This window comes from Acomys minous, assembly GCF_964271855.1.
Source record: "Acomys minous genome assembly, chromosome: 16".
In the NCBI taxonomy this organism is placed as follows: domain Eukaryota; kingdom Metazoa; phylum Chordata; class Mammalia; order Rodentia; family Muridae; genus Acomys; species Acomys minous.
In genome coordinates, this window is record NC_140498.1 from 48,075,254 (window position 1) to 48,098,702 (window position 23,449).

The 23,449-nt window shown below is 40.4% G+C and overlaps 1 protein-coding gene and 1 pseudogene across 14 annotated transcripts in view; both read left to right on the forward strand.

Annotated features, from left to right (window-relative positions):
* The window catches only part of ATF7IP2 (activating transcription factor 7 interacting protein 2), a 69,017-nt gene that overhangs the window by 37,671 nt on the left and 7,897 nt on the right, over positions 1 to 23,449 (forward strand). For 10 of the 13 annotated variants that reach the window (XM_084762472.1, XM_084762477.1, XM_084762482.1 and 7 more), the window contains 6 exons: positions 360 to 526; positions 10,384 to 10,451; positions 12,057 to 12,118; positions 12,953 to 13,019; positions 20,584 to 20,669; positions 21,613 to 23,139. In XM_084762472.1, coding sequence (XP_084618598.1) covers positions 360 to 526; positions 10,384 to 10,451; positions 12,057 to 12,118; positions 12,953 to 13,019; positions 20,584 to 20,669; positions 21,613 to 22,023 — 861 coding nt within the window. In that variant the 3' untranslated portion in view covers positions 22,024 to 23,139. Of the gene's footprint in view, positions 1 to 359; positions 527 to 10,383; positions 10,452 to 12,056; positions 12,119 to 12,952; positions 13,020 to 20,498; positions 20,670 to 21,612; positions 23,140 to 23,449 lie in introns of those variants that run through there. The other 3 variants (XM_084762476.1, XM_084762475.1, XM_084762474.1) reach the window with 3 other exon arrangements.
* LOC311586455 (cyclin-dependent kinase 4-like) lies at positions 13,029 to 16,864 on the forward strand (annotated as a pseudogene). The gene has a single exon. The product of its transcript is annotated as a cyclin-dependent kinase 4-like (transcript).

Consider the following 23,449-nt stretch of genomic DNA (forward strand, 5'->3'; position numbering starts at 1 on the left):
AAAAAAAAAAAAAAGGCTGTGTTCATTCTCAGCTGAGGCACGGAGTCAGTGCTTTAACTCCAAGGTTTAAGTAAATGTAACAACTGGAAGTTAAAATCACCTTATTTTAGTTTTTAAACTTAGCCTACTAGAAATAAGATGTTGTCTAAGTATCTCAGTGTTTGTTTGCCTTGTTTTCAAAGTCTAGGTTTGTAGTGTCAGTGTTATTTCCTTGACTCATTTTGACAGAGAAATCACCTTTATGGTCATCAGCCATTGAAGTGCATAATACTATTTAATATTTTAACATATCTATACAAGACTCTTCTATGTGAAATTTTACTTTCTACTTACCCACTTTTTCCTCATCCATTTAACAGGTTACAGATTCAGAGGTCGTGAATATGAATATGAGTGTGGCCCAAGAGCCAGATCTAACACTAAGTAAAAGAATGTCTTCTGTGAACCATACCCCCTTTAACTCTTCAGAAAAAACAAGGGGAAGGATTGATTTGCCATCAGCTTGTGTTGAGTTTGTTTCTGAAAGGTAGGCATTTCTATTTTTTAAAAAAATGCATAAAGTTACCATATTTTCCTGAGTACAAGATGACTTTTTAACCCCGAAAAATCTGTGCCATCTTATGCGTCGGGTGCTTAGCTGCATCTTGCTTCCTCTGGCTTCATATGTCCGATGCATATGATGGGGGTGCTGTGGCTGATTCCCCCCTCTGTGCAAGGAGTATGAAACAAGGAGGAGCAAGCTACACACATCTTCCTGTACCTCAAGTAGGAACATGTAAACGTGGCTTGGCTCTCCACCAGAACCTGCCCATTTGACTTGAAGGCTGTGCATCTTCGGGTTGAGTGTGGAGTGTGCCTTAAAGGGGCAGTGTAGGCTGGTGTTTAATGAAGCACCTAGCTGTCTGTGCCCTGCCTACAAATAGACACATGCCTGAGTCTGCTGCAAAGGGGGTGACTGAGACCACCTTGGGAAACAGTGTGGCTGCTCATTTGTGCTGAACTTCTGGGATTTCAGTAGTTGGGAGAGTGTGGTTATTATCTCTGGATAGATTGTGTAATAAAATATACAATATTTTATTTGAAGTCTCAAGGGAGGACATTTTATATAGAAAGGGAAATTACAGCTGTTAAAAGCTTGCCTCCCCCTGCTTCATATGGAGACGCTATGAAGTAGGGAGAAGCAAGCTGCAGGCATCAGCAAGGAGTCACTGTTGGAAAAAGAAAGCCACCATACACTCCTTTCTTATCCTTCCTCCAATTACTGTACTGTTCTGCCTCTCAGATCACACTGTTGAGCATGTGTGAGATCTAAGAGGCAGACCACTCCAACCAGTGAAAGCAGTTGTAAGTAACAACTAGCCAGTGACCTGTAAGACACATCATGTGCTGTGATTGATTGGTGGCTATATACTGGGTACCAGATACAGTAAAGTACCAGTATCAGTATCTGTATCTGTATCCGTACCTGTTCATATAGTAAAGCATATATACATACGGTACCATATATACAAATGTCCAACAGTCAAAACCCCATCATGGCTGCACCAGCAAGGAGAAAGAAATACAAAGCCAGTTTCAAACTCAAAGTTGTGAACCTTGCCATGGAACAGAATAACTGCACAGCTGCAAGACAATATGGAGTAACAGAAAAGATGGTTCATGCCTGGAAAACAAATGAAAAAACATTAAAGAGCATGCCAAGAGGTAAATGTGAATTAAGAAGAGGCACTCACATTGGCCAGAACTCAAAAAACAAGTAGTAGACATGGTGAATGAACATCGCCAAAATGGTTATATAGTGACATAAAATCAAATATGTTTGTTCGCCCTTCAGTGGGCCAAATCTAACCCAAATCACAGCAATAGAGTCAAGGCCACTGTATCCTGGTGTACTAGATTCATGAGAAGGCATAATACGGTACTGAGGCAAAAGACAAAACTACCCCAGAACTACCTGTAGGTCTTGATAGCAAAGTAAATAGTTTCCATCAATACATAATACAACAGAGCACTAAAGATGACTCTGCCTTAAGTAGTATTGGAAATATCGATGAAACTAATGAATTTTGATATGATTGGAAATAAAACTGTCAATCAAAAAGGTGGGAAAAAAACCAGTAGGACTTGAGGTCCAGTTTTACCAGGAAATACAACTGATGGTGCCAAACTGAGATCAATTATTAGTTTTAAATGAATATGTCAAAACTCAAGTTCCCTGTTGGTTGTTTTGTACACGTAAAGTAAAAAGGCTGGGAGGATGAAGAAGGATAAAGCTATGACTTAGTAATGTATGGAGCGGGTGACGAAGTGGACTTACTCAACAGTGTAGTCTACTGGTGTGGATATGATATGTTCAGGGCTCATTTAACTCCCAGCACCAAGGAAAGGCTTGCAAGACTAGAGACATGCAGCAGTTATTCCTGCAGAATTGACACCATTGCTACAGCCACTGTGGATGGGTGCCTAAACAAGCTATTTCAAGACCACATCGAGAACAGTGGAATGAATGGATGGTTAGCAGAGAAAAGTCATTCACAAAAGGAGGAAACGTGCATGCTCCACAGTTGGATGTTTTGTGCAAGTTTGTTATAAGAGCCTGGAATGATACTCATGCAGACACAGTGATCGAGTCTTTCAAGAAGTGGGGAATATCAAATTCATTAGATGGTACTGAGGACTGCTACTTGTGGCAAGATGAAAAAAGATGATAACGCTGAGACATCACCATCTGATATGGAATCCATCCATATGATGACTGCCTTATAAATGTCTCACAAGATGTCATTGATGTACTTATATCAGATGATTAACAGGAGGATTTTGAAGGCTTTTAAAGGGAAACTGTCATGCTATCAACCGGTAAAAATACTGTAGCTTGCAGCTATGATGGGCATTGCCAGGCACTTGTTCTCTATTGTTTTTTTCCCCCTTCTATCATCATCGGTTCCAGTGGGTTGACAGCTTAGAATACAAACAGCATGGTAGCTCCCATGGGTTTATTGTCTTAACCTTCCATTCAGCTTTAGAGTAAATTAGGAAACGTTTATTGTACTGGTTTATGTTTGCATGTTTGATGACAACTTTATTTTTATAAATGATAGCTTTTCTGATAAGTACATACATTTCATAAGCATTTGAATTTAAATTACCATATTGAAATAAAATTTGATATTTTAAAATTTTTATTTGGTATGTATTGGAAGAAGGGTAGGCTTATATGGTGAGTATACTATATTTTAACTGGAAAATTTGGGGGTCTTCTATGCCAGAAAATACAGTATGTATCTAAATATATGTTCGTAGTTAAATTAGTTAAGTATAAAGTAGCTTGAAATGTCATATTCACATCAACAATCTGAAGAAATTCAGTTGATTCTTTGTAACAGCACTTGGCTCTTAAATTGGTCAGGTCATGGGTTTCACTGTGCTATTCCCCATCTTCTTCACAGTGATTAATGGACCACGTTGGGTCCCTCCATTTTGAAAGTGTTATCATGATAACATCCAACTGGGGTGCACCTACTTGTCTAATTGTATAGTAAAGCACTGGTCTGTAGCCTGAGGAAATTGGACTTGGTCAGGAAGAATGTTTTTGGAAGCAAGCATACTTGGTGGTTTTTGCTTAGATCAGTGCTATTCCAGGGAGTGGAGTCTTTTTTTTTGTTGTTTTATTTCTTTGAGACATGCTACCCTGGCTTGTCTGCATATTTGGGACTTAACATAAAGTTTTGACTTTTCAAGAGCTACCCTAGTAACCCCATGCTACTTAACCATGTATTTTCATTTTTTAAGTTATTTTTTAATTTTATGTGTCTGTAAGTGCACATAAATGCAGTTCAGCAGCAAGTATCAGATTTCCTTGGAGCTGGAATTCCAGGAAGTTGTGAGCCACTCATTATAGATGTTAGAAACTGAACTTAAGTTCTCTGCAAGATCATTAAGTGCTCTTAACCTCTGAGCCAGCTCTCCAGCCCGTTTTTAAGATGTATTTAAAATTTTTTAAAAATTGTGTTGAGGTCTGTATTTTGGTGTTAAGTGAGGAAACTATAAAGAAGGCATTTAGTTGATGAAGGCAGGGTCATAATTGGTGAATTTGCTGCTACCACTTATCAACATGGTGTTCTGAAATCCTTGAAGTGACCAAAAAAAAAAAAAAAAAAGGAAAAGCAAGTGCGCCTGACGCAAGTGACTTCATAGGCAAAAGTGTCCACTTAACAGTGGATCCTGTCTAATACATTATGTTGTTGTATATTGAAACAGCCTACAGTTTATGGAGCTGTAGAAGGCCGTTACACATCCTTTGCAGTGTGCAGATAGTGTAACAAACGTGCAACTTGGCCGGGATGACTTGTGTTTCATTGTGTTCTTTTTTGTGAGACAGTGCTCTCTATCTGCTAGGACCTTGCTGTGTAAAATGAGGCTGCCTTCAAACTTGGCAGATCCTCTTGCCTTTGCCTCTGGAGTACTAGGAATAAAGGCATGTAACACCACAATTCACATCACAAAGTGTGTTTTATTAAAAAAAAATCTAAGGAAGAAATAATATAAACATTAAACAAATTCTTACCAAAAAATGTGAAAAGAAAGAAGCTTGTTCATTTCATTTCATTAGAAATGAACCGTGAGCTTGGCTGGTGGTTAACACCTTTAACACCAGCATTCAAGGGAGGCAGAGGCAGGCCAATTGCTCTGAGTTTGAGGTCAGCCTGGTCTACAAAGTCCAGGACAGCCAGGACTGTTACATAGAGAAACCCTGTCTTGAAAACCAAAAAGAAAGGAGCCTTGACACTAAAATTAGTTTTAAAAATACTATATATATGATTTACTGGCAAAATAGATTCACATATATCCTAAGTAAGATTCCAATAGATCAAATGGGACAATCTGTAAAAGTTGATTTTCTCTTCGTGGTGCTGGTCAAACATTCAGTTGGTGCAGCCTCATTAACTTCATAAGAGACCCTGAGCCAGAATCTCCCAACTGTACTACTCCTTACTTCTCCAAAAAATAAAAGATGTGGTTTTTGTTTTCTTTAAAGGTCATTGTGGTCTTAGATAAAACTGTTACATAACATTAGATGAATGGTACAACACTCAGGCATCTGAAACTGAGCAGAAAGAAACTTATTTTTTGTGAGTTTGTTTGTGGGTTCTTTTTTATTTTTTTATTTTTTATTTTTGAGACAGCATTTCTCTGTGTAGCCTTGGCCGGTCCTGGACTCATTTTGTAGACCAGGCTGGCCTCGAACTCACAGAAATCCGCCTGTATCTGCCTCCCAAATGCTGGGATTACAGGTGTGTGCCACCACTAGTTTATTTGTAGTTTTTCTAAGACCCACTTAATCTTTTATTTCTCCCTATTCTTATAACACAGCTCCAAGTTTCACGTAGACTCCCAAGTGTATCCTGTAGTCCCCTCTGAGATGTTTTATTGTGATTTTGGTCTTCATGCCAGTCTACTGTGATTTCTAAGCACTTTTTGCTTGGTTTCCTAGCATTCTTGCATGGCAAAGAAATGCCTTTTGAGGGGCAGCAGTGATGGGCATCAGAGCCTTATCCCTCCATCCTCTTCTCAGGGTCTCAGGCCCTTAGGCATTCAGGTTTTCATTATCTTACTAATTTTCTAATATTCTGAAGTAACGTTTTTGTTAATTTGCTTAGTTGAAAAGAAATTTTTGAGACATGGTGTCTCTGTGTAGCCCTGGCTGTCCTGGAACTCTGTCTATGGACCAGGCTGGCTTTGAACTCAGAGATCCACCTTTCTCTGCCTCTGCAAGTGTTGGGATTAAAGGTGTGTACCACAACACCTGGGAGAGGAAATGTTTTTAAGTACAGCTTTTAAAATTGTTTGAGTGAGGGCCCCACCATGAGCTATTCTACATATCAATTTATGTAGTTTTATATAAATGCAATTTTTTTAATTTTTAATTTTTAAATTTTTTTATTTAATTTTATTTATTTATTTATTTGGAGTTTTTGAGAGAGGGCTTCTCCATGTAGCCTTGGCTGTCCTGGACCCACTTTGTAGACCAGGCTGGCCTCGAACTCAAAGTGATCCACCTTTCTCTGCCTCTGCAAGTGTTGGGATTAAAGGCGTGTACCACCATGCCTGGCCTATAATTTATTTCTTAAAAGATTTAAGAAACCATCTTTTAAAAATTCAAAATTAGAAATGTGTTCCTCATATTATTCGGCCTCCAGAGGTTTCTAATTATTTGGAAAAATTAGTTCTGCTATTATTTTTCTGTGCCTGTGACTTAGGTTAAACATTTTATGTTTAAAATCTGAAGAAACTGGAAAATGTTATAATAACTGAGTTGACGAAGCTCACAGGGAAGGTTTATAGCCCAGAGTGTGTATTTCTTTAAGAAATTTGCCCCGGGCATGGTGGCACGTGCCTTTAATACAGGCACGGGAGGCAGAGGCAGGCCGATTGCTGTGAGTTCAAGGACAGCCAAGGCTACACAGAGAAACCCTGACTTAGAAAAAAGAAAGAAAGGAAGAGAGAGAAAGCTTTTGAGAATGAAGATGGGCATAACAATCAAGTTCTAACATTGAATGTTCCCAGAATTAATATATTTCAATGTAGTAATACAGCAGATCATTATAGAACAATTTAAAACCCGTATTTAAATTCACTATATCAAACCCACTAGCTAGGAAGTCCATAGTTGAGTCCAGAGCATCTGGTGACAAGAGGAGCAGCATTTATTTATGTATTTGTCTAGGAATTAGTAAAGACATAGATAAATTAGATTGTTTATCCAAATAGACCTTTATAACTTTTAAATAAAACATATAAAAATTTTTTGAACCAGGGTTGAAATATACATGTAGCATATTGAAAAATATAACCTTGAAAGCATAAAATCAGAAATTAAGTAAAGCTTAATCTTGTAATTAATTGCAACCAGCAGAAGCTTAAAAGACATTGTCTTTGGAATTTAGCAAGGATTTGAATAGGGCTGGCAGCCCTTGATAAAGATGGTGGGGATAGCCACCATTTTCCCAAAACAAAGATAGCAGCTAGTCATGTGATTGCCCTCAGCCAAGACATGGTGATCAGGTTAGCCACAGTGGGGGTGAATTTTAAAAGTGTCACAGGGTCAACAGCGTCAGTATAGCTGTAGGTGCTGGCGACCAGTGTCATGCTATATGTAAGCAGCATCTGCCCATACTGCTCACAACTCACAGAGTTGACCCAACTCCAAGCTAGAGCCTCTACCAAAGCTGTGCAACAGTCATCCAAAGTTTTGGGGCTCTCTGGTTCCCATGCACATAGTTCTGATGTCCATGAGGGGCAAGCATGGCCCTGGAAGCACCAACCGGCTTGATTATGGGTGCCCATTCAGAAAGCATGCAGAGGAGTGGGTTGGTGGGGTCGGCCAGAAATTTGAGGAGGCAGTGGCAGAGCGCGGGCTGGGGAAGTGAGGAGGGAAGGGGTCCACATCAAGCAGGGCTGTAGGGGAAGGGAGCAAGGGCCTGCCGGGCTTCCTAGGAGTTAGGCCTTTGTGATCTGTGCCTGCACGTTCGGGATCCCATGTCCAATCCAGTCCCAGAGAGCTGTGGAGTCCAGTGGCATGGTGCTGCTACCAATGCTGAACCCCAAAATTGCGCATGCTCCATGGGGCTGGAGGCACCAAGCAAGAGAAATAAATTTCTAAAGCTGTTCCCAGGCAGGTGCAAGCTGCTAGCAACGTCGCAGGGGGCCATTGAGGCAGACATTTGCTAACCAACAATAGACAGTTTGGTGGGAACAATTGTGAGTAATTCAATGGCAGGGCTTGGGCACTCGGACTGGGACTAGGCTATTCCAGCAGGCAGCAGAGGAGCAGATGGAGATGAGTGTAGATTTAAAGTTTGGTAGTAGAGGGGTCCCAGAGTACCAGACAATGGGATTGCCCTCCTGGTATGGGCTGCCAATACTAAAGATGAAAAATAATATTGGGGAGCTTCAGGGCCCCAAAACTCTGTGGCTTTGGTGGAGGCTCTTTCTAGCAACAGGTACGATATAGAGAAGTGTATTGTAGAAGCATGGGAGAGAAAGAGAAAAACAGAGACCGCAAGGGAGAAGAAGAAAGAGATGAAGTGTTTGCCCTTTTTATATCCTGGGCAGCTGGCACGCCTAATGGCAGGCAGGTGATGACATCATAGGTTGCTAGGCGGACTGGGGGCAGGTATGCTAATACACTAGGCCCTGGTTTGAGCTTCCAAAACCTCAAAGCCTACCCCATAACGACACACTTCTTCCAATAAGGCCACACCACCAATAATGACACTCCCTATGAGTCTATGGGGGTGGGGTGGGGGGTGTTTTCATTTAGGCCACAACTGCATGCATGCTCTCACGTTTATGGAAATAAGAGGACAGCTTTCAGGAATTAGTTTTATCTTTTTATCTTTTTATCATGTGTGTCCCAGGGGATATAACTCAGGTCATCAGGCCTGGTGAATGTGCTTTTACCTGCTAGATCTCACTGGCCCAAGTTAATATTATTAAGTGAACACTAGAAAATTTAACAAGAATTGGAATTTATAAACCATTGAGAAATAGGGTTGCTGGGCATAGGGATGCATACACACCTTCAATGATTATAATCAGGAAATAGAGGCAGGAAAGAGGAATCGTAGCTACATAGCAGCTCCAAGCCAGCCCTGACCTGGGATAACTAGAGGGGGAAAGGTGGTGTGTGCCTTGTAATCCCAGGATTTCAAGATCATTCTTGGCTACATAATGACACCATCCTGGACTATCTAAGATGCCCTGGCCCAATAATAATACTAATTAATAAAAATAATGCTTGTAAAAAGATAAACCTCAGCTCATTTTGTTTGGTTTTGTTGGTTTTGTTTTGTTTTGTTTTTTCCAGAAAACCCCAAAAGGGTTTCTCTTTATAGCCCTGGCTTTCCTGGAACTCAACTCTGTAGACCAGGCTGGCTTTGAACTCAGAGATTCACCTGCCCTTGCCTCTGCCTCTGCCTCTTGTACCACCATTTTATATATTTTATATATAAAATTTGAATCAAAGTGAATCCTGAATATAGATGCTAAAAATATAAGACATCTCTTAAATGGTATAATTTTGAGTTATGAAAAATTGATCTAGCATTTTAATGAACTTAATGCAGTTTGTCTTTATGTTTTCTTTAAAATTCTTATTTAAAAACCCTTGGTTATAAGAATATGGTTATAGTTGAAATGATAGCAAACTAAGGTCGTTTGGCCTAGAATTAGTGATAAAGTAGTGGCACCTGTGTTTTAATAATTTTTGTTTCTTCATTCTGGCCTCTTGACTGCTGGAATCACAGGTGTGTGGCATGTCTTTATGGGTCTTGATTTTTTTTTATGAACAATACTGTATACATTAAAAGTGATATTTGCATATTTCATATGTTTGCATGTCTGGCATTTAAGTATATTGTAAATATTGTGACTATATCTAGATTTCCCTGTAGCGTATTTCCCAGCATATAAGATGACTGAGCGTATAAGATGACTCCCAACTTTTCCATTTAAAATATAGAGTGTGGGATATACTCACTGTATAAGACAACTGCTCTTCCAACGCACCCTGGGCAGTAGACTTGGGCATGTGTCTATTTACAGGCAGACCACAGACAGCTAGGTGCTTTATTAAGTGCTGCGAGGCAGCCGTTGCCAGCCTTCACTGCTCCTTTAAAGGCACGCTCTGTGGAGAGCCAATCCACACTCAGATTCTCCTCGAGGTACAGGATGATGTGTGCAGCTTGCTCCTCTCGTTTCATACTACCTGCCCAGAGCACACTGCAGCGCCCCCGGTATATGTGCTGGACATAGGAAGCAAGGGAAGCAAGCTGCAGGTAAGTGCCCGGCATATAAGATGACCCCCAACTATGGCACAGATTTTTGGGGGTTAAAACGTTGTTTTATATGCACTTAGAAATAGTTTTGTGGGTGTTGGTTGTGTCAGAGGGCAGCTCATGAGAGTTAGTGTTCTCCCACTATGGGTTGCAGAGATTGACTTCAGGTCATCAAGCACCTTAACCTGTTGAGCCATTTTACCAGCTCTTCCTGTACTTTGGATCATATAATGAATTAATAGTATATGGGCTTTGTTAAATATTTGATTTTATCTCCCCCTCCCCAATAGTTGCCAGTTGTTCAGTTAAAACATGTAGGGCTGACCCTACAATTCAACAAGTTAAGTGCTTGCAGCTGAGCCTTACTGCTTGAATTTGTGCCCCAGATCCACATGCTCTCACAAGTTTTTCTCTGAATTCATAGATAAATTAATAAATTTTGTAAATAGCGCTATTAAATAAAAAATTAGACAAATTCTAACCATTAACTACCTGTTTAAGCCTGACAATGCATTCATTTTTTGTTTTTGTTTTTAACTTTTAGTAACACTGATGATGTTATGTTGATTTCTGTGGAAACTCCTACAACTCCAATTACATCAGGTCCAACAGGTATCTTAAGATAATTAGAATATGACCTGTCAAATAAGAAACCTTAAAAATAACAGATGAACAGTGGCTTTTAAAGATATTTTTATTTTCATTTATGTGTGTTTGTGTGAGTGTATACCTCATATATGTGGATGCTCTGGGAGGCCAGAAAGGACATTGATCTCTGAAATTGGAGGAGTCGTAGGCAGTTATGAGCCACCTTATGTAGGTGCTAGGAACTGACCTCTGATTCTCTGGAAGAGCAGCAGGAACCCTTAATCTCTGAGCCATCTCTCCAGCCCCGTTATCTTTTAATAAGGCACAAAATTGTCTACTGAAAAATCTTCTAGTTTATATCTATGATTACAAACTGTTAATACCTAACTAAAACCAATGATTCACTAATAAAATTGATATTTCTTTTCCTCTTGTATCCATCAGCTTAAGGCCTTTTGCTTTTTTACTGTGTTGATCTAATGATTTACAACTTAAATTTCTTTTCATATATATTTTTGTTTGTCCTGGTCTTTTGCTGGTGGTAGTGGTAATTTGTCTATGTGTCTGTTATTCAATTTGAGATTAAAAGTTTGTTCTTTAATAATTGTTTTTGAAATGTTTTAAATTACTCTTGGTTTCAGGGTTTGTGTCTAACTCTTTGTTTAAAAAAAACCAACTTTTAAAATGAGATATGATGTTTTTGTAGAGCTCTGTTTAAAATGTATCTGCTTTGTGGGGGGGGGTGCGGGGGGGCATCTCATTCACAGGATATGGACTCTCTGTGTAGGTAAGGAAGACCTTGAATTTCTGATCTTCCTGCCTCCACCTTACAGGTGTTGGGGTACTAACAAGCATGTGCTACCACACCTGGTTTTGTAGAAAAATTTCTAGCTTTCCTAACTTTAAAATAGCCACATTGCTTGCATACAAATACCTAGGATTCCTGTTTGTGTCATATTTTGCTCTGTTGGAATGGATATTACATCTTAATAGCAGAAGGCTTTGCACTTACCCATCCCACATATAAAACTATTTATCTCAACAGTTTGTAAATTAAAGAGCTCCAAAGAAATGGGGAACTATACATTCCAGGAAGGTTCTCATTAAGCACTCTACATAAAGATACTGTCACAAACAGAATGTCACAATTGCAGGTGCTAAAATAGTTTCACACTTTGAAAAGCAGTAGCTACTAATATAGTTGTAAGTTGCAGAAAGAAATTGTTTTAGGAGGCTGGAGAGATGGCTCAGAGGTTAAGAGCACTGGCTGTTCTTCTAAAGGTCCTGAGTTCAATTCCCAGCAGCCACTTGATGGCTCACAACCATCTAGAATGAGATCTGGTGCCCTCTTCTGGTGTGCAGGTGTACATGCAGGCAGAACACTGTATACATAATAAATAAATCTTTAAAAAAGAAAAAAAAGAAAGAAAGAAAGAAAAGGAATATATTTTAATTCCAAGTAAAAAATTTAAACCAGCTTATTAATTTTAGGGATAAATTTAGTTATTTTTATTACATAGGGAATTGATATCCCTATTTGTGTTGTGGTATCTTGTATTCCAAAGACCATGTTTAATAGTTTAATAAATTTAATTGGTTGTATTCATATTTTCATTCCTTTTCTTCCAGTAACTGGAAAAAAGACATCAAGAAATTCTAGCAACTCACCTAATACCATAATTGAAGTTGGGGTGAGTAACTGTTGCTGTCTCTGAATATTTCATCTAAATGTTCATGCTATAGGCACTCCAGTGTTACATTCCCGTTGTGGGGCTTTTTGCTATCCACTCTTTGTCTAGGTGCACTGAAAGTCTCCAGAGAATTGGCCTTTCACTGCCTCTCCTTCAGTGGGGGTGAGGGGGTGAAACAAACACCCATCCACATTCCAGTCCATCTTGCAAAGTGAAAAGCGACTACATACATTTCAGAATTACACATATTTAGTAATTCATTGAGATTTCTTTCTTTCTTTCTTTCTTTCTTTCTTTCTTTCTTTCTTTCTTTCTTTTCAAAACAGGGTTTCTCTGTGTGGCCTTGGCTGTGCTGGACTCTGTGTAGACCAGGCTGACCTTGAACTCATAGCACTCCGCCTCTGGAGTGTTGGGATTAAAGGCGTGCGCCACCATGCCTGGTTCCTTGAGATTCTTAAACATAGTTTCAGACACTTAAGTATTTTATGACTGCCTATAGTAGAGCCAAGTTAAACTGTAAGCTATTTAAAAATGTTGAGTGTCCAGTTTCTAATTAGCGGTAAGGTGGGGCTGGGGCTAGTTCAGTGGTGCTGAGCATGAATGTAAACAAGGCCAAGGTTCTTCTGGGTTTTTTCGAGACAGGGTTTCTCTGTGTAGCCTTGGCTGTCCTGGACTTGTTTTATAGACCAGGCTGGCTTTGAACTCAGAAATCTACCTGCCTCTACCTCCCTCTGCCAAGGTTCAATCCTCAGCACTGAAAAGCAAAAGTTTACTTCTATATTTGAAAAACATGTTCTGCTGTTAAACTTAATTCTTTTTACAAAAACTCTTCAGGCTGCAGAGAAGAAACTTGATTTTGTTATTGACTTGACAAGAGAAGGCCTTTCCAACTACAGCAGAGGTAAAGGATGCGTTTACATCTTCCTTTCCAAGAAAATGTATGTGTGTTTGTGTGACTGTACCAGAAATTACAAAATTGTTCTGGCATTGCAAGGTTCCTCCTGCTACCTATGTACAGCATACATACCATCTACCCCGTTCCCTAAGCCCTGGTGACAATTAATCTACTTTTTTCTCTATAATTAGGAAATTTCAGTGTGATCATGCAATATCCACCCTGGCATTGGCTTCTTTCTGTGTGGTTTTTTTGACAGGTTATTCATGTTGTTTTGTATCAATAACATACTCATTTTTATGGTCAAATAATAGCCCAGGTATGGATATATTATAACCTCTTCATCTGTTCATCCACTGAAGGATACCTAGGTTGTTGGACTACTCTGAGTCTCTTCTCCCTGTGGCACACACTTTCTTAACCATAACAGTAGTGCCAGAGAGACTGCACTCAGAATCAGGAATAGAGGAATGTTATTCATATATAGTATGACAATGAAGAATAGTGACAACAGTTTCTCGTTCCTCTGATTTGATCCAAAAGATACATAATTTTCTGGGACTGGAAGTCAACCACATACATAGTTTCATTCTGAGAAGTATGATCTGCACAGTCAAGAAATTCAATCAGCTTCAAGCAGAATCAAAACCGGGACTGACATAATAACACATATACTCATTTTCCTGAAAACCAGTAAAAAAAAAAAAAATACCACAAAGATGATTAGGATGGCTTCTGTACAAGGATAGCATACAACTGCATAAAATTTCCATACTTCAAAAAATAAAAAACTCAGCCGGGCGGTGGTGGCACACACCTTTAATCCCAGCACTCAGGAGGCAGAGGCAGGCGGATCACTGTGAGTTCGAGGCCAGCCTGGTCTACAAAGTGAGTCCAGGACAGCCAAGGCTACACAGAGAAACCCTGTCTCGAAAAACAAAAAATAAATAAATAAATAAATAAATAAAAATAAAAAACTCAATAAAAGTAGGAAGAACAGCTGGACGTGGTAGTGCACCCACATCTGTAATCCTAGCACTCAGGAAGGCAGAGGCAGGCAGATCACTGTGAGTTTGAGGCTAGTGTGGTCTACAGAGTGAGTCAAGATAGCCAGGGCTACACAGAGAAACCCTATCTTGAAGAGCAAAAAAAAAAAACAAAAACAAAAACAAAAAAAAGCAAAGGCTTCACAGATTTCTCACCTGGAGCTGAGTGTAAGCCAAAAGAAAATGACATCATTAAAAGGCTGGAGGAGGGGGATGACTGGATCAGGAGGTTTGTGACTATTTCAGAGCAAACAAATGTCTTTCATCCTGGAAAGGCAACAAGACCAAACACAAAAAAGCAGTCAAAATATACAAAGCCTTACTAGATGTTATCTTTGTATTTGTTTTGGTTTAGAACTCATTTTGGTAGCAACAAGACTACTGGCTTCAGCATGATTTATGATTCTTTGGATTATGCAAAGGAAAAACAAACCCAAACACAGGTTTTCAAGATATTGGGGGGAGGTGCTTAAGAAAACAGCAAAAGGAATGCAAGACCTAAACGAAAGGGGGCTTGGGAATTGGGGTGAGATGGCTACAAAGGCCAACACTGGTCCTGCAAAAAGGAAGATAGGCAAAGACTTTTGGCGACATGATGTCTCAGGAGAATGTTGTGTTGTGGGATAGAGACCCAAACACCACACAGCATGACCATCCAAATTGGTAGTGTATATTAAGCTGGCCAGGACTGCCTGGAGAGAAACACTTCTCACAGAATAGCCTCAAATGCATTTTACAGAGAGCTTTTAGAGGTCAAGAACATAGAAAAACAACATACTGTTTGGCAGTTAGTTGCATGAGTAAAGCAAGCAAGCAGTTTCATAGAAGCCAAGAACATGCAGTTAGCTGGGGAGTTTCAATCCTGAGTTTCTAGAACAAGCTTGGACACTTTCCTGCAGTACTTTTCATATTGGTTGCAGAAAAAGGTATGTGGCAGGGAGTCAGTTTCAGGTTAAATCAAAGATGGCTCCAACTGAGACAAAATGGAGGAACTTTTGCCCTGTCATAGAGAAAACTAATTAACTATAGAAATTTCAAGGAAAAAAATAGCAGCCTTGAATTCTTATTCTAGTAGATATTTCTTTGAAAACATGAACCAGGTGCCTCTCTGGCAGCTGGTCACATGTGGGGGGGCCTCTCTAGTTCAGCCTGTGGGTCTGGCCCATAGCGTCCAGCTGCCTGGGACGGATATCCGGTATATGGTGCCACAGGATCTGCCTCCTGGGCCCAGGTAAAGGGCCAACCTATCCAGATCTCCTCCAGACAAGAGGAAATACCCTGCTCCAAGAATGGCTATTTCTCCATAAGAACCAGTGGCTGGAATTAGTGTACAAGGCCCGAGATCCCCACAGTGGCCACCTTGTGGCCATCAAGAATGTGCGAGTTCCTAATGGAGGAGGAGCTGGAGGAGGCCTTACTGAGGAGGCTGGAAGCCTTTGAGCACCCCAGTGTCTTATGGCTGATGGATGTCTGCACTACTTCCCTAACTGATCACAACATCAAGGTTACCCTACTTCCTGATTGCGACATCAAGGTCACCCTACTGTTTGAGCACATAGACCAGGACCTAAGGACTGACTTGGAGGACTTATTTGGAGAAAGCGCCCCGCCAGGCTTGCCAGTGGACACCATCAAGGATCTGAAGCATCAGTTTCTAAGCAGCCTAGATTTCCTTCGTGCAAATTGTATTGTTCCCTGAGACCTGAAGCTAGAGAACATTCTAGTAACAAGTAACAGGACAGTTAAGCTGGCTAACCTTGGCCTAGCCAGACTCTACAGCTACCGGATGGCCCCCACACTTGTGGTTGTTACACTCTGGTACTGGGCCCCTTAAGTTCTTCTGCAATCTACATATGCAACCCCTGTGGACATGTGGAGTATTGGCTGTATCTTTGCAGAGATGTCTCGTCGAAAGCCCCTCTTCTGCGGAAACTGAAGCGGACCAGTTGGGCAAGATCTTTGATCTCATTAGGTTGCCGCCAGAAGATGACTGGCCTCAAGAGGTGTCTCTGCCCCCAGGAGCCTTTTCCCCCAGAGGGCCTCGGCCATTGCAGTCACCAGTGCCAGAGATGGAGAAGGCTGGAGCGCAGCTGCTGCGGGAAATGCTGACTGTTAACCCGCATAAGAGAATCTCTGACTTCCGTGCCCTGAAGCACCCTTATCTGCACAAGAGAGAAGACGACCTGGAGTGGGAAGAGTAGCTGCCTTTCCGCACTTACGGACACCTGAGTGGGAAGGACCTTACTGAAAGGGCAGCCTCCCAATTTTTTTACAGAGAATATTTTAAGCCTTAAATGACATTCCCCACCCACCCCTTCTAGGAGACTTGCCCTCTTGCCCTCCGATTTTTCTACACTAAAGAGTGGGTGTGTCTTTTTTCTTCCCTCCCTGATTTATATTTGGGACCTTTTTTTATACAGGAAAACAAGACAAACGCAGAAAAAGAAAAGAAAACATGAATCTCAGCACTGGGGGAGGCTGAGGCAAGGGGATCTCTGTGAATATGAGGCCAGCCTGGTCTACAAAGTAAGTCCAGGACAGCCAAGGCCACACAGAGAAACCCTGTCTTGAAAAACCAAAACAAACAAAAAAAGGGTGCACACCTATTTCAGCGCTTAAGAGTTGGAGACAAGAGGATTAAGAATTAAGGCCAGTCTGGGCAATGAGAAGCCCTGTCTCAAAAACAAAAGTAGAAGCAATATTAAGACTTTCAGACAAGCAAAATTTGTTACTAGCAGTCTTCGCTGTCAGAGATAAAGGATGTATAAATAAATAACTAAATAAATACAGGATGTCAGAAATGAATGTTGTATGTTTGTGTGTGTACATGTGTACCTCTCAATATTATGGTAGCCAGAAGTTTATGTCAGGAGTTTTTAGAAGTCTCTCTCTAAATCTGGAGCTCACCATTTTAACTAGACTTGTCCAGCAAGCCCTATGGATCTGCCTAGCTCCACATCCCCAGTCCTAGGATTACAGATGCTTGTGCCCAGCTTTCATGTGGGTTCTAGGGATCCAAACTCAGTGCTCACATGAGCCACTCAACTGTCTCCCCATCCCTAAAGGAAGTTCATTAAAGGAACTAAAATAACAACTGAAAAGTCTATAAAGTGAGTTTAGGACAGCCAAGGCTACACAGGGAAACCCTGTTTCAAAACAACACAAAACGTGGATCTATATTATAAAGTGTTAACCAGACTGTGATACAGTAAGGATGGATATGGTAACACTTCAAGTAGAAGAATAATAAACCTATTGCAGCAATAAAATGGAGTTTTCGAGATACTCTATCCAAGAGACTCTACAACAAAACAAAGCTGAATTAAAAGCTGAAAGTTACTTTGATGTAAATAAGGAAATAAGTGAGCAAAAGAGATGTCCTAGGTAGTGTTATCATTAGGAAAAGTAAAGCTGTAATGAGTTATAGGACACATCCAATAGAATAGCCAAAGTAAGCTGAGGGTGTGATATGCTGGTGAAGGCATGTAGCCCTTTGTGAGTTTTCACCCCTACCTTCAGACAGGGTTTCTCTATGGAGCCCTGGCTGGGATTAGAGGTGTGCACCACCACGCCTTTATGTTTTTACTCTATGTAGCTGTAAACCCAGAATCCCAGCATTTGGAAAACTGAGATAAAACTCAAGTTGACAGCCAGAATATCTACTTATCAGATTCTGTCAAATCAGCTCGGTTTTAATACAAGTTTTCATTTCTCTTGGATAAATGTATGGAACAGACCATTCCAGTCATATGGCTATAAGTAATATTTTTTAAAACTGCCAAACTAAGTTGTTTAGTCATTTTTAGTTACAAAGAATCCCAAGTGGCAGTTGGGTGTGGTGGCCTACGACTTTAATCCCAGCACTTGGGAGGCAGAAGCAGGCTGATCTTCATGAGTTCGAGGCCAGCCTGGTCTACAAAGTGAGTCCAGGACAGCCAAGGGTACACAGAGAGAGCCTGTCTCAAAAAAACCAAAAACAAAACAAATTCTCAGAACAGTTTTATTTATAAACGGTCAGAACTGGAAACAGCTCAAAGTCTCCTAACTAATAAACATATATATTCCTGATCTATATAACTTAATCAAACAAAATTTTAAATATGCGTCCTATGGATAACTACACACACCGGTAATATAACCCTATATTTGTGTGATTTCATATATGTGAAGTTCTAGAAAAGGCAAACCTTTTTTAGTGCTAAATAGTGATCCCTTGGCCGTGCATGCTAGTCAAGTGCTCTGTCTCTGAGACACATCTGAAATGTTTGTATGTATGTGTCTATGTACTTGTTACTTCTTTTTGTGATAGAGCCACTACATACAGCCATTCCTGTCCTAGAACTCACTCTGTAGACCAGGCTGACCTCAAATTCACAGGCTGCCCCTGGGATTAACACATGTACCACCACTGCCTAGCTTATATATAACTTTTAATGACAACAAACCATTGATTCTGTGGGGTCAAAAGTAAGATAGATTGAAAAGAAATACTGAAGGACTTCTGTGGGTAAACTGGACATAATATTGCATGCCTGTAATTCCAGTATAACCACAGGATCAGGAGCTCTAGAACAGCTTGGGCTATGTGAGACCTTGTCTCAAAAAACCAAGCACAGATGAGAGAGAGCTTTGGGATGGGTACATAACAGTATATCTTATTTTTGTGATAGTTTCAGGTTTCAAAAATACATATCAAAACTTAAGAGTGTATCGAGCTGGGCATTGTGGCACACGCCTGGAATCCCAGCGCTTGGGAGGCAGAGGCAGGTGGATCGCTGTGAGTTCGAGGCTAGCCTGGTCTACAGAGTGAGTCTAGGATAGCCAAGGCTACACAGAGAAACCCCGTCTCGAAAAACCTAAAAACAAACAAACAAAAACTTAGAGTGTATCGTGGGCATAAATTGCATCTCTGAGTAGGTCATTTCAAAAATACATTAAAAGGTTAAGTTGAACTAGGCCATAGTTTTCACCTGTTAGGCATTGGCATCACTAGTGAGAACAAACACCAACAATTATTTGGCAGAAATCCTCTGTCTCTTAGCACCACAAAGTTGGGTTTCTCTTCGTCTGTGTGGCTTTATCTAGGGCTTGTTGATTATTACTTTGAAATAAGTAGTGTTATTTCTGGGAAATTGTGTTTCTTAGGATTTTTTTGTATTAAATTATTTACTTGAATTTTAGAAACTGTTTTATCACTTTATATGATGATTAATCTGAAGACTACTATTTTAACATATCTGGTTTTGGTTAATTAAAGCATCATTAAAAGCCTATATAGACTCTCAAAATTAAAACCAGTTATTACCTCTTTTAAGAAGTTCTCTTAATAACTGTAAAATAATTGACCGTTGGGGCTTGCATATTTAATTCTAGTACTTAGGAGGCAGAGACAGGTGGATCTCTGAGTTCTGAGGCAGCTAGAGCTCTACAGAGTGATGCTTTGTTTCAAATACAGACGCATGGCCGCGCGCGCGCGCGCGCATACACATACATACCTGTAAAGAATCACTCACACACACACACACACACACACACACACACACACACACACACACATATATAAAGTAAAATACAAACAGATCGTTGCAGGGGTCGGGGGATGTGTACATCAAGCTAGACCGACCATCATGTCCTGATTACTGACCTAGTCCTTGTACTTTCCAGTGTTATCCACCCATTTTACTCTTCTCCATATGTTCTCTACCTAGCTATCTAAAACTGTCCATAGCCTTATTATACCTTTCCCTCTGTCCCATCACAACTTCTATGTCCTCCCCATTTTTTTCCTTCCTTTTCTCTCTGTCATGTCTGTGTTTCCTCTCCTTTCCCCTTTCCCACAATCAATATCTTTTTTGTTGTTGTTGTTTTTTGTTTTGTTTGTTTGTTTTTGATTTTGGTTTGAGACAGGGTTTCTCTGTGTAGCCTTGGCTGTCCTGGACTTGCTTTATAGACCAGGCTGGCCTCCCAGCGATCCACCTGCCCCTGCCTCCCAAGTGCTGGGATTAAATGCGTACAGCCCGGCCAATATCTTATATTTAATTTCTGCCATGTGAATACATACCTCAGGAGAGAATACCCCTAACTTGAGGGAGTTTTGTTTGGGGATTTTTGTTTGACTTCTTAAGCTTGTACATGTTATATTCATATGTGTTTAGCTTTAGTGTTTGTAGAAACAGAAAAACCTACCTCTTTTATCTCTTACTGTGAATCCCTTTCCCATGTGTAAATACCTAATTCCTTGTTGCATAATGAAGGACTTACTTTTAGAGGGAATTTTTATTGCCTTAGTAGGAAATTCTATGTATTTTCTATCAAAAGTATATATAGTCATATGAATTTTATACTTGTAACCTTTGTACCTTGTACCCAAGATGTACAACTGTTTACATACTGTGGAATTTGTCCCAGGTAAACTTTACTGACTTTCGTTTTCTTGCAGTGCTGGGGCCTCCTCACTAATGGTAGACAAGTGCTTTATTACTAAGATGCACCCCCAGCTCTAAATTATACTGTCATCTTCACAGAAAGCCCAGCATTCACCCTGAAGTCATCTTCGAAAGCTGTTTTAGGATCAAAAGAAATAATCCCAGTGGCAGAAAATGGAGACGAGGTATTAATCTGAAATGCTGTGTAAGGATGTTCACTCCAGCAGAACGGGAAGCACCTGAGCCACATTTCAGCTTAGGAAATACCTTAATGGCTTTTCACAAGGTCCTCATCCACGTATATAATAAAAAGATTTCAGTTAACAATTTCCAGAAAATAAATTAAGCATGCTTTTTCATATATTTTAGGAGTAATAACCATTTTTAATGAGGTTATTGGAGAAACTACAACAGTGTTTGGAAACACAATGTTGAAGTGAGATTGTTTGCTCTCCGGAAGGTCTGAGATATCCTTCATTATGGCTTAGTAATATTCCACAGTGTAGAAATCATTCTTCCAACAGCTTGGAATGTGGCTCAGAGGTAGAGCATTTACCTATCAAGTGCAAGGTGCTGGGTCCAGTTCCTAGGATCATTCAAAACAAAACAAAAATCTCAACCCCAAAAGAAGCATCTATTTTGAAAAGATTGGATCTAGAGGTCAGGAGCTCACTCAGTCATTAAAGTACACTGCAAACAGCAAGACCTACGTTTGCTCCTATACCTGCATTTAAAAACTAAGCCAAGCTAAGTGGTACACACTTACAATCCCAGAGCTGGGAAGGCAGAAACAAGTGGATCTCTGGAGTTTGCTGTCCAGCCAGACTAGCTTAATGCAGTGAGGCCCAGGTCCCAGTGAGGGTTCTGTCTCACAAAAGCAATGTGAATGGCTCCTGAGGAAGATAGCATGTGAGGTTGTCCTCTGACCTACCCATATGTGTGCATATTGACAGATGTTCCGACACACACACACAAAACATGAATCTAGCCTCATTTTCTTGAAATAACCTTTCATTGCTTTGATGAAGGATTGAAGAACGAGAAGTAGATTTGTAGGCCTGAGTGTGACCACTTTTTTCTCTACTCACCAAATGATCTTGATGAACTTTCTTGCAAATGTGTTTGTAGGGTTTTGATTCATTTGAACACCTGCCACCTCTGCCAGAGCCGCCACCACCACTCCCTGAGATGGCAGACAAAATCCACGACACACTTCCTCCCCAACAGCTTGAGCTGAGAGTGAAGCAGGTGCTGAGTCCCATAGGCATTGCCCTGACATGGAACATTCCCAAGGTCAACCCCAAGTGCGCTCCTGTGGAGAGCTACCACCTCTTCCTGTGCTGCGAGAACACTAATCACTTGACTTGGAAGAAAATTGCAGAAATTAAAGCTTTACCACTCCCGATGGCCTGCACCATATCTCAGTTTTTAGCTTCTACCAGATATCATTTTGCTATCCAGTCAAAAGACATTTTTGGGCGATATGGACCATTTTGTAATATAAAATCTATTCCTGGGTTTTCTGAAAACTTGACCTAAAAGTCCTCAGTAATTATATGTTGTACACATGTCTTGTTTTCATATTTGAATGTTTTGTTTACAGTGTTTCTCTAACATTGTACATTGTAATGTTGTATGGTGCAGTTTCTGATCCCTTTGTGTGGGGACAGTTTTACATGTGTTGTAAAGTGTCTTGGAATTTTGTGTATTTCTAATTTGCATTCAGTATGTACTTCTGTTATCTGTGTTGTCACACATAACCTATCATGGACCCATGTTGCCATCGTGTTTTCCTATGGTTACTGTGGACTTGCTACTATGTCAGAAACCCTCGGGTACAAGGAGCTACTTTTCCCATTCTTGACAATCAGCTATAAGCAAAGCCAATCATTTGCCAAAGGTGGATCATCCTGAGATGTGTGTCTGCCATGATAGAATACACAGAGATCCCTTCCTGTTGTTTTCATCCTAAAGTAAACTATTGATTTGTGCTTGTTTGGCTAGCAGTCATTTGAGAGAAACAGCTTGGAGGTTTTGCCTAAACACTACAGTTGGTTAGATCAGGCACTGTGGGGGGAATGCCTCTTCTTTCTGCACTTGGGAGGCAAAGACAGGCAGATCTTTGAGTTTAAGGCTAGCTTGGTTTACATACAAAGTTCCAGGCCAGCCAGAACTACAAAATCAAAGGCTGTTTCAAGAAAACCTTTTTGTTAGACATTGTATGCTATGGACATGAAAATGCACAGTGCTTCTTAGTTTTTTGTTTTTGTTTTAAATCATTCAACCTGCTGTTTCAGCTTCGGAGTTAATTCCTTAAATTTGAGGCTTTATTTGCTGATTCTTAATTTCTCTAAATGCCTCTCTTTGCCAATTTCCTGGCTTCCATCAGTACTCAGAGAACATAACACTTAAAAGGCTCTAATAAAAGGGCTCAATGCATACCTCTCCCCAAAGAAGCACTCAAGTGAGGTACAGGCAGCCCAAGAGAGACTTGAGAAACCTGCATCACCACCCAAGAGGAGATACTAGGTAGCTAGTAACTGAGATTTTTTTTTAAACATGGTTTTAAAGTGGAAGTTCTGAGATATGATTAGGAAACTGTTTCCCTTGGTGTTTGAGGAAATTACATCTTCACAAATAAAGTTGTTTCTCTTAGTTTTCCTGTCTTTATGAAACATGAGTGAACCAGGTGTGGTAGCATACAGAGAACTCCGTTAGGGGGAAGCTGATGCAGAAGGATTATGAATGAATTCAGGGGCAGCCTGGCTTGTATTGCAAGACCTTGAGTGAAAGAATCAGCGTGGGACTGACATCATGATACGTGCCTTTAATCCCAAAACTCAGGAGGCAGCCTCTTTGAGTTTGAGGCTAGCCTGGTCTACATAGCAAGTTCCAGTATAGCCACGGCCACATTTCAAGTCCCTCTCAAAGAACTAAGGGGGAGAAAAAAATCAGATTTGGAAAC